The sequence below is a fragment of the Cetorhinus maximus genome, chromosome 14 (assembly GCF_964194155.1).
Source record: "Cetorhinus maximus chromosome 14, sCetMax3.hap1.1, whole genome shotgun sequence".
Taxonomy (NCBI): domain Eukaryota; kingdom Metazoa; phylum Chordata; class Chondrichthyes; order Lamniformes; family Cetorhinidae; genus Cetorhinus; species Cetorhinus maximus.
This window is the reverse complement of record NC_135892.1, coordinates 28,046,458-28,058,471: the sequence shown is the minus strand read 5'-3', so window position 1 is coordinate 28,058,471 and position 12,014 is coordinate 28,046,458. Positions and strand designations below refer to the sequence as shown.

The 12,014-nt window shown below is 45.9% G+C and overlaps 1 protein-coding gene across 3 annotated transcripts in view; it reads right to left on the bottom strand.

Annotated features, from left to right (window-relative positions):
* The window catches only part of prkn (parkin RBR E3 ubiquitin protein ligase), a 1,436,175-nt gene that overhangs the window by 1,194,205 nt on the left and 229,956 nt on the right, over positions 1–12,014 (bottom strand). For all 3 annotated transcript variants that reach the window (XM_078556736.1, XM_078556737.1, XM_078556738.1), the window contains exon 2: positions 5,413–5,576. In XM_078556736.1, the coding sequence (XP_078412862.1) occupies positions 5,413–5,576 (164 nt within the window). The remainder of the gene's footprint in view (positions 1–5,412; positions 5,577–12,014) is intronic.

Genomic DNA, 12,014 nt, shown 5'->3' with positions numbered 1-12,014 from the left:
GGAGTCAGGCGTCCTCATTAGCCTTGGACGGGTAGCTATAATTGTCTACAAATGAGAAGGCTGCCTTCATTGGTAATGCCAAAGCACGAGATTTGCAGCCATGATGCCCTCTCCAACCATGCACGCATCTCAGCGTCCGCAAAAAGCTCCTCATAAAGGTAATGACTACTGCGTCAAGTCTTTTGATGCAGCATCTGCGTTGTAGCGACAAGCACTTCCCAGAGCACACTAATAGAGGGTTCACCACTGATCTTTCTAACGAATAAGGCCAAGTGAATCATGAGGTTTTAAGGTGCAAGGCTGAATGCTGAGTTTGCTCTCGATGTCACTGATTGTAAAGGCCTCTCAGTTTACTAGCATGGCAGCAAGGGACAGGAGGAATGTGGATGTGTCCCGTTGCCTGTACCTTAATCATCCAGGAATGGCTATCAGTGTGTCACAGTCACATCTTCCTTGTCGTGCTTCTTCGGGACAACTGCATGTGGAAGCAGACCCTCATCTTCCAATTCAGGTTCCTGTCCATCTGCTCTTCATCATCCAAGAAGCTTTCAGCCTCCTCCATGTCTCCCATCGGCAAGGGATTCCTCCCTTTGAAGAACCAGGTTGTGAAGGGCGCAATACACCACAATGATGTGTGACACCCTCTGTGGAGAGTACTGCAGAGACCCACCTGAGTGGTGAGATGCATTGGAAGCGCATCTTCAGGATACAAATGGTTTTCTCGATGATGGATTGTGTTGCTTTATGCATCTCATTGTATTTCTGCTCCGAGTGACTCAGAGGACAATGCACTAATGTTATGAGCCATCGTTTGAGTGGGTACCCCCTAATGGCAAGCAGCCATCCCTGTATTCGCTGTGGCCCTTCGACCACGTGAGGCACCTGGGAGTAACTCAAGATGTATGAGTCATAGCAGCTCCCGAGATACCGGACACAAACATGATGATGTGCTTCTGATGATCGCACACCAGCTGAACGTTGATGGAGTGGAACTCTTTCCTGTTAATGAACATCAGGGGCTGTTGCCATACAGCACACAATGCCACATTTGTGCTATTGAAAGCCTGAGATATCTGCAAACCCCTGAAATCTTGCAGCCTGATTAGTTTCATCAAGTGTGAAGTTCACACAATGATGAGTCTTATGGTGGAGGGCGTCTGTCACCTCCTTGATACATTTATGTGCTGAGGACTGTGAGATGTCACATAGGTCCCCTGTGGAACCCTGGAGTGACCCGCAGGCAAAAAAAAATGAGCACAGCGGTGACCTTCAGGGGCACTGATAGGGGTGCCCTCTCACTGGGCAGATATAGTAGACCTCCCATTCACACACAGAAAGACAATGTCATGCCCCAGAACTGGTTCTGCGCTAATAGCTTTTCACTGATACAGCCTTGCAGATTAGACGCACACTCACATATCTAGTTGCCCATGGTGCCAACCCTGACACTTTACATCTCAACCCCACAGGACTTGTGAGAGCTTTGGACACATTGTGAAATGTGCGACCTTACCAGAGGAACTCCTGCAATCTATTATTGCAACTTTCACTGCAGCAATGAGTGAATGCCCTTTGGCCCCTGATCCATGCCAATTGGATCAAGCATATTACAGGCTTTTACTCATGATCTGGCACATACATATGCAGCAGCTGTGCTTCCTATAGGCTTGCCCTCATTTACATTCTCACATACCTCTCTTTTGAAGATCAAATGGAGCGACCGCAATGTGAAGCCAGTTACGCCTGCAGTCTCTCTTTAAAAAAAAGGCAATGGCTCTAATGGAACTTCTCAAGGGAGTCTTCCTCTTTTCTGTCAGCTCTGACTCTATTTCAATGTATTGAGCACAAGCAGTTTGAGGGTGCCCCCTGAAATTCTGAGTGCAGCCCCAAGCTCCTCCCACAATGACTCTGACCACTCCCGTCCAGATTCTTTTCCACTGTGCCATTACTTTGTGTTGGCAAGATGGTGTTATTAAGATTTTACTATGAGCCCAGCTTCGATCCTCCTTCTGTGAGTGTCACTGTCCCTCCAATCTTCCTGGAACCCCATGTTGTGCAGGTAGAGATTGCTCCCATTATTCTCCAGCCTCCCTCAGTAATCCTGGATCCCAGAGTAATTGTGGTCGCTATTCCAACCCTCCCACCTGAACCCATAACTGTTGATGTCCCAATGCCCATTGTGGACCTCACGGACCTCAACCCTCCTCAGCTTGAGGCTGTGTGCATGGTCACGTACAGAGAAGATCCCCCCCTCCACAGGAAAATTTTGAATACCCCCCTCTGTATTATGTTTTCCCCCTTTACAGGCTGCAGATGCCTCCCCTAACCCTGACCATCCCATCTGCAGCTCAGTACCAAGGCAGACTACCCCATGCCGATGACAGTAAGACCATGACCACGCCCTGCACGCCAAAGTGTGCCTTATCCCAATTGAGCACACAGTCCTTGCCCCTCCCTGATGTGGACTACAATGTGCGTGCCATGCATAGCCCTGTAGCATGGCCCGCAAAGCCCCAGGACTGCTTTTATTCTCGCACCCTGACTATGACATCCACACAGCCCCAGGACTGCCTTTACTCTCACACCCTGACCATGAGGTCCACTCAGCCCCAGGACTGCCTTTACTCTCACACCCTGACTATGACATCCACACAGCCCCAGGACTGCCTTTACTCTTGCACCCTGACTATTTGGCCGCAGACAAGGTTACCATGACTGCCTTTCAATGATCTCTCCCATTCATTCTTTACTGCTGACAACATAGTATCCCTTCTCCCTCCCTTCCTGGGGTCTCTGTGAAACCCGTCCCTCATGTGCAGGCCTTTCCCCTCCCCCACCTCCATGACTCTCTGTGCAAGCCTTACCCTCTTGTGCCACACTAATACATCCGAACCCCCCCCCACCCCGTATTCTGGAGTCTGCCTGCATCCCCTCCAATTCGTTCTGTTCTGTTATCATTCAACCCCCTACTGTGTCTGTGTTCCAGCTTCCCCACTCTGCCTGCCGTCATCTTCCTTCCCCCCTCCAACCCCACCATTGTCCATTGCCCCCCTGTCTCCATCTTCCTTCCCCCCCAACTCTACCATTGCCCATTGCCCCCCGTGTCTCCATCTTCCTTCCCCCTCACCAACTCCACCATTGCCCATTGCCGCCCCCCATATCTCCGCCTTCCATCCATGCCCCCCCTCCAACCCCACCATTGCCCACTGCCCCCCATGTCTCCATCTTCCCCTCCCCCCCGACCCTGGTCACAATGCTGGTCTCATCTTGAATGTGGCCCTACCTAGCCCTACAGAAGACACCCTCCCAGAAAACAAAGGAAGCCAGTGAGCAGAGCAACCCTACATCCCCACCAGTGTGGCATCTCACTGGCATTGTTGAGAAGCCGGAGCGATGCTCTTGCAGATAGGCTTTGCACGTTGCACTCACCCCGAGCAAAGTGAGGGTTGATACTGCGTTCCAAACCGGTCTAAGTTCCTACTGACATGGCACTAGATTGTGTGGGGCTATGTGATTCCAGCGAATGGCGTTTTTAATGAGCATTCATGACATGGGAACGCATGCAAATGGCATTCCTGGCATGGATCAGTGGGAAACCCATCCTGCCATCAGCCTACCATGAAGGTGATGAGGGGAAAATTCCAAACTGTTTTCCCGACAACAAGTTTCCGATTTTTGACCTCCAAATTTTCCAGTCCCGCTCATCATGAAACCCGCCGTAGGCTGGAGGGGAAAATTCCGCCTGTAGTGCCCAAAATTAGGTGTAATTCTGCAATTGGATAACACCTGCTAAACAATCCTGATTGTGCTAAGAACTACACTGGAAACCCAATTTAAGATTGTTAGGCAGGCTCACAGTATAGTCACTTACGCATGCTAGAAGCCACATTTTTCACACACAGGGCTCTATCCTTTGCAGACAGAAGGAACATGTGCACACTTTACACCTTTTTCCACCTAAACTAAAGCTTAGGGAACAGTCATTCCCTGGCTTATTCCCCGGGGCAAATCCTTAACCAATCAGAGTTGACCTGCATGGTTTGAATTTGGACAAAGCTGGGCTGCTAACTGCTCCATGCTGCATTTTCCATGGCAACATCTCCACCAATCAGACTCCACTTGCCAACCAATCGTCACTTTTTTCTCATGCAGTATAAATTGTTGTTCCCCCATTACAGTTTGGTAATTTCTTGCGAGCTATCCTGATCAGTGCAAGATGAAAAGCTTAGATAGCATGTCTCTTTTTCAGCAATATTCAAGTTCTGTACTACTAAAAGACTAATTGCAACATTCCCCCAACATGTAGATGTAGCAATATAGAAGAGCTCCTCTATATGTAATTTTGGCCATGGTACAATAACCAGAGTAGTAATGTGCAATCCACATAGGAATGCAAAATAGTTTCCTTCAGTGTTCAACAAGCCCGTCACGTCCCCACAATCCCTTTCTCAATGCAAACTTTTATTTTTTTAAGAAAGTAACGAATTGTTCTGCTTCCACAATTTTTATGTCATTTTCTCTCTCAACCTTTTAGATGTCCAAGTGTCAAGCAGAAAATTATTCAAAGATGGTTCTCTCCCTTTCTTTCGCTCAGTTTTCTCCCTTCTCTCAAAGGCAATAATTAAGTAAGGCAACAAACAGCACCTGGATCTGTTCCCCAGCAGGGCAGCCTTTCAAAAAGCACCAGAAAGTCTTGATTGCAATAAACAGCCAATCAAAACTGAGGTTACAATCATCCCACATGACCAGTTCAGTGGTTAATGAGTGACCAAGTTTTAGTTATGCTTAGATCATTTATAGATCAACATCCATTCACTTATGATAAAAATACAAGAGGTTCCATAACAATAATAGCAAATCAAAGATAACAAAAAAAGAAAAATCAAATCCATCTCTTTTCCATAAACTTTAGAAAATTCTGTGAAAAGAGATAAAGAAGATTTCAGACACATTTGTTTCACATATTTAATTTGCCAATTATCTCCAGAAAGCAGGACCATTTATTTGCCTCCAGGGGCCACACTTGGGTCATTCGCTCCTGACATTATGGCAGTGGCATTATACTGCATTCACATCCTCTTGTCCCAATAATTGAGAAAAATATGTAAAATAAGAATGTGAAAAAAGAGAATACAAAAGAAAAGGAAGTACAGCGATGGACAACTAACTCACCCAGACAGCAAACATTTGCTCAATTAGTGCAGACTTGTCTCTTGCCCTTACTTACACTTTTGCTGCATAATTAAGAAGGTCAGAATTAATGAAGCTGCACTGAATAAAGTTCAAGAAATCCCTAGTTACTGTTTATTCTATGACACCTGAGATCTGAATGTCAGATAGGCATTATTAGAGCTGTGAACCACAGCGTTGGCAGCCTCCCAGAAGCTAAAGAAAAATCCAAGAGGGACCTACCTGCAGTGTCAAGTCATTCCTCAGCTCCTTTCCAGCAAAGATCACGCACAACTGGTCAATTGGAACTCCTTGTCTCTTAGCAACTGCCTCCTTAAGCTGGAAGATGCTGGTATTTGCATCAACCTCCACTGGGAATCCAGGGCTTGAACTGAACCTAACAAAAACTGACCCAAAACACCAAATTAACATAAAATGGTTCAATACTAATGGACAACACATAGTTTATAATTCCACCAGTACTTTTAGACAATTTAACTAAAATTAACTAAAGAGTTTAATTATTATTTGTCAGGTGACATCATAACAGGACTGATGCCCCTTTCATGGAAAAGCTGGTAATCTCAACAAACATTTCTCATAACATGTGCACATACCTTCTCCAAGATTAATCTAGTATTTGCACTCAGTAATCATTTCTATTGAAGACCTGATCAACACTTTCCCTAAACAATGATAACTTAAGAATGTTGCTGGTTCTGCAATATTACCAATGGGATAAAAAGCATGAATATGTAATTTCAATAAATCTAACTAGCTCAACAAGTTAAATTTTCAATGTCACAGATATACAGCATAGAATAATAGAGAAAAACTTAAATCACTGAAGAAATTAAATAAAGTAAACCTGCAAAGGACCCTGCTGATTAGTATTTTTTTAATGTAGTGCTTGAAAAACCAAAAAGCAATTATGCACTTACAGAAAGTACATACTTTTCCCAATATTTATAGAATTTTTCATGAAGATTTAATACCTGTCAAGTAAATATAACAATTTATCATAAAAATTATCAGCCTCGTCACAATAAGTACCCTGATAACCAACAATGCGCTAACCAAATATAGGTATGAAACTCTGTGAACATAAAACTTTAAAAAGCTCCTAAACAGAACTTTTAGGAACTAGATGTTATGCAGTATCCTATGTTCCTTTTCAAAAAGCATATCTGCAATAGCCTACTTCATTTTGATTTGCTAATGCATGTTTATATGCTCAGGCATAAGGGTTTGAAACTCACACAACTCAAAAATTGTGAGCACCACTTTTCCACGTGCTACTTTAAACCCTTAGTGATTTGCTAAAGTAGGAATTTTAACAAAGTTTCAGATGGTCTCTGTGTCTGGGTGTCTGATTCTGTCTTTTGTTTAAAATGTTCTGTGTGGGTTGATTTGAAATTTCCAGAGTTTGTCAGTTTGAGTTTCCTTAAAAGCTATTCCTGTCACATTTATGGCAGTCCTGTGACAGCCAGTGATAGCTCTTTCACAATTACAGACAAGGATGTGGGGAATTGACTGACAAACAAGAGCAGATCAGAAATAGCATGAAGCTGCTCTTCAAGAAAACGAAAAGCGGCAGACTACAGTGGCCTTGGAATACCTGCACAGTACCAGGGAATGACAGCTGATAGCAGCGGCAGTATCTTGCAACTATCTTGCTGTGAGAGATCCAGAGTGAAGGCTCAGTACATCCTAAAACAGGAGGGAGAAAATACAGATGGAGAGTTGCTAAGGGCTTCTCTCGTGTAAAATAAAAGAAACAAAAAAATGAAATTAGAAATTAAAAAATGTTTGTATGAAGACGCTGAAAATTAAATAAACCACAGTGTAAGTTAAGTCAGAAGTAAAGGAATTAAGAAGAAGAGGAAATGGAATGGTTGTGCACTTCACAGAGGACCTATGTGTAGCCTCAGCCCTCCAAATCACGAAGATTCTGATCTCAGCAACTTATTTCTATGGGCAGCACTAAGCAGAAGCTTAGTACTTTCTCAGAAAGGGAGAAATAATCAGAGGCAGAACCAGCATTCACCAGTAACATATTTTGAAGATCCTTGACAGTCTTCGAAACATACTACCCACCTCCCTCTTTCAGCTGAGAACATCAATGAGTTTACATGTTATGCTAGGTGGGACTACCCAACATAAAGGGTAGAGAGATAACTTGGATAAGTAGTATATTTTAAAAATGTATTAAAACTAGTTGTAAGGGAGAGGGAGGTAGTAGGTGGCTAGGGATGGAGTTTGTGGATGGGGGCAGTTGTGGCCTGAAAACGATGTTTTCAGTTTTCCCAATATTTAGTTGGAGGAACTTTCTGCTCATCCAGTGCTAGATGTTGGACAATTGGTCAGACAATTTATAGGCAATGGAGGGGTTGAGAGAGTTAGTGGTGAGGTAAATCTGAGTGCCATCAGCATATATGTGGAAATTGACATTGTGTTTATGAATGATGTTGCGGAGTGGTAGCACATAAATGAGAAATAGGATTCTATGGCTTTAATTAGATAGATAAGAAGGAAACCAGACAAGTGCAATTCCACCCAGCTGGATGATGGTGGAAAGGCATTGGAAGAGGTGGTTAGCCATGTCAAAGACTGAACACAGTTGAAGAGCACGAAGAGGGATAGTTTACCATGGTCACAGCCAAATGGGATGCTATCTGAATTTGATGAGGGCTGTTTCAGTACTGTGGTAGTGACAGAAATTTGCTTGGAGGGATTCAAACAAAGGGCAGAATTGTCCGAGATTTGCACAAAGCGCAGTAGCGGGCAGGAAAAAAGTCATTTTAGCTGCCAGCCAAAATGGCAGTTTTTTGTACCGTATTGTCCCATTCCTGCCTCATTAATTATGCAGCCACAGGAACAATGCTGTCTTGCTGCCAGGTGAACTTCGTTTTGCCCACCACGTCGTTATCTTGCCACTTCCTCACGCAGGGCACCATATTTAAACTGCAGCCGCATGCACACTTTTCAGTGCTTGAAGCCCAGGACTGCTCCAGTGAAGACATGGCCCCAAAAGCCAAGAAGAGTGCAGCCCCCTGATTCAATGACGCATCACTGGGACGCCTTCTGGATGCCATGGAGGTCCATTGTGATGTCCACTACCTCCGCTCTGACTGCAGGAGGCCCATCAGTCTCACCATACCAGCTTGGGAGGCAGCAGCAGAAATGGTCAGTGCCAACGCTGCACACAAGAGGTCAACCATCCCTTGCAGAAAAGGGATGAATGATCTCATCCATGCCGCCAGGGTAAGGCAACCATCTTATCACTCTAAATTCACACATTCACTGGCATCTCACTCACTACCAGCTGAAGAGGCATCACCACTCACTCTCTCACACACACCCTCACGTCTCCATCTGGCCTCATCTCTGCTGGAGACTGCCTCCTCAGCCCTCATCATCTTGAGTCTACTTACACAGATCAAAATGTGCCTCCACACACTTCCTTCCCCAGTGTGGCCCTCACCCTGCAGCCTCTTCCCTTGCCTGAGGTCACTTCTCCCCCTTCCCCAAGCAATCCCTAGCCCTGCGACCGTTGAAAAGCCATCCCCACCTTATGGCTGGTCTGGTAGGTACAGACCTGCCCGTGAGCCCCCCTAAAAGTGATGTGGTGCTGCCTGTGAAGCCTGGCGCTGATGACTGTGAGTGCTGCCCAAAGCAAGTTAGGCAAACAAACCTCGAAGTCCCGAGTGAAGTGCAGCTCACTAGACGCATGTCGCTTAAGTACAGTTGTGAAATGTGCCTGGATGATCCAGCGTTGGGGGGGGATGATTCTGGTGAGCAGGACTTATAATTAGATGCAAATGTATTGAAATGACCTCCCCAATATGTGATGGCGGATAATGCAGCCCGTCATTGACAGGTGGAGCGGATGATTGCAAACTGGTTTCATGGTGGCGTGAAACTGATTTTTGGCCTGCTCACCATATTGTCACCGTCCTTCCCCCCAGGCCCCCCATGATGTCCAACACCAATGGGGCCAGAAAATTTCAACCATAGAGTTCAAGGGAAGATGGCAAGGATTTGGAAGGCAACAAAAAGTTCAAGGACTTTGGAAAGTAAATGGAGACTGGATAAGGAACCTTAGTTTGCAAGAATGGAAGTGGTCGAGAGTCTTTTTTTGAGGAGAGGGTTAATACTGCACATCTGAAGGAGAGTAGGACAGTACATGTAGAGAGAAAACCATTAACAATATCAGCTAAGATGGGAGCCAGCAAAGAATGTTTGGTGGTCAACAGTTTAGTGGAAATGGGGTCAAGTGAGCAGAAGGTAGGTTTCATAGACAAGAGGTGCTTGGAAAGGGCATGCATTAGATAGAAAAACTAGAGAAAGATGCATATTCAGGGCTAGGGTAGGGGGAACTCAAAGGAGGTTTAACTGGAGGGCTAGAGAAACAATGGTCGGGGGGAAGTGGTAGAGGCAGCCGATCAGATTGTCAATCTTAGTAACAAAGAAGTCTATGGGGAGAATTTTCTCCCCGTCGGGGGGTCCTGAGCAGGAGCGGGCAGGAGCCCGTAATCAGCTGTGCACCGCCATTTTATGTGGGCAGGCCAATTAAGGCCCGCCCAGTGTGATGCGCACCCAGAAGCGCTGTGCGCTCCCTATGCGGGGGCAGTAGGCTGAGTTGGGGCCTGCACTCTTCCGCGCATGCGTGCGAAAGAGCGCAGAAATCTCCCTGAGGCACAGGGCTGCCTCAGGGGGATTACTTTGATTGTCAAAATTTTAATAAAGAAATAAAAAATTTAAGACATGTCCCCTCAGGTGACTGTGTCACATGAGCTGGGACATGTCAATAAACTTTAATAAAAAGTTTTATTCAATTTATAAACACTTCATGAAACCTCATCCTGCCTGTGGATGAGGTTTCAAGATAAATGGGAAGGCCGCCTGGGCTCTTCGCCTGCCCGCCAACCTTAAGTAGCTCCATTACGTATTTTAATTGATATTTAAATGGCCTTAATAGGCCTTTGACAGTTCAGCGGGCGCGCAGCCGACTCTGGTGCGCGCCCGCTGAACTGAAGATCTGAATGACGCACGGTGACATTGGGAAGCATGCCGGACGTCACTGCGCGTCATTTTATGCGCCGGCAAACAGGGCCCACCCCCGCACACCGACCTGAAGATTCTGGCCAATGAATTCTTCACATTCATTGTTGGAGATGAGGGTGGATAAGACAAGACTGTTAAGAAAGCAGTTTATTATAGGGAAAAGATGCTGCAAGTTATCTTTGCTTTCCAGGGTGATCCTAGAATAATAAGCAGCTTTGGCAGATGAGAACAAGACCCAGTATTTATTGCCTATCCCTAGTTGCCCTGGAGAAGGTAGTGTTGAGCTGCCTCCTTGAACTGCTGCAGACTATGTGGTGTAGGTACACCCACAGTGCTGTTAGGAAGGGAGTTCCAGGATTTTGGCCCAGCAACAGTGAAGGGACGGCGATATATTTCCAAGTAAGGATGGTGAGTGGCTTGGAGGGGAGCTTCCTGGTGGTGGTGTTCCCATCTATCTGCTGCCCTTGTCTCTCTAGATGGTAGTGGTCGTGGGTTTGGAAGGTGCCGTCTAAGGAGCCTTGGTGAATTCCTGCGGTGCATCTTGTAGATGGTACACACTGTTGCTACCGTGCATCAGTTGTGGAGGGAGTGAATGTTTACGGATGTGGTGCCTGTCAAGCGGGTCACTGTGACTGATGTGCTGAGAGCAGTGAGGTTACGTAAGATGGCAAGGTCAAGGGGGTGTTCGTCAATATGAGTTGGGGAGTTTTATAGAAGGAGAGATTAAGGGAGAATAGGGGGACAAAGAGAGAATATGATGAAGTGAGATGTAAGTTGAAATCACCAAGGATAACAAGTCACTCTACAGAGTCTGAGGGAGAAAAGCAAGGAAGGTGCCTGGTGAGGAAATTTTTATGTATTTGGACAGGTAGATGCCAGTTGTAGCTGTACTGGAACAGCTTGGCTAGGGGCGCGGAAAGTCCTGGAGCGCAAGTCCGGAGAAATGCCTGAGGACACTGGATACTACAAAGACTATTGCCGGAATATTGTCAAGGCCAATAGTCTTTGTAGTATCCAGTGTCCTCAGGCGTTTCTCGATATCACGTGGAGTGAAGGGAATTGGCTGAAGATTGGCATCTGTGACGCTGGGGACCTCCGGATGAGGCCGAGATGGATATTCCACTTGGCACTTCTGGCTGAAGATTGTTGCAAATGTTTCAGCCTTATCTTTTGGACTGATGTGCTGGGCTCCTCCATCATTGAGGATGGGGATATTTGTGGAGCCTCCTCCTCCACTGAGTTGTTTAATTGTCCACCACCATTCACGACTGGATGTGCCAGGACTGCAGAGCTTAGATCTGATCTGTTGGTTGTGGAATCGCTTGGCTCTGTCAATCAATTGCTGCTTATGCTGTTTGGCACGCAAGTAGTCCTGTGTTATAGCTTCACCAAGTTGACACCTCATTTTTAGGTATGCCTGGTGCTGCTCCTGGCATGCCCTCCTGCACTCTTTATTGAACCAGGAATGATTCCCTGGCTTGATGGTAATGGTAGAGTGTGGGACATGCCAGGCCATGAGATTACAGATTGTGGTTGAGTACAATTCTGCTGCCGCTGATGGCCTCATGGATGTCCAGTTTTGAATTGCTAGATCTGTTCAAAATTTATCCCATTTAGCACAGTGGTGGTGCCACACAACATGATGGAGGGCATCCTCAATGTGAAGACGGGACTTTATCTCCACAAGGACTGTGCAGTGGTCACTACTACCGATACCATCATGGACAAATGCATCTGCAGAAGGCAGGTTGGTAAGGATGAGGTAAAGTTTGTTTTTC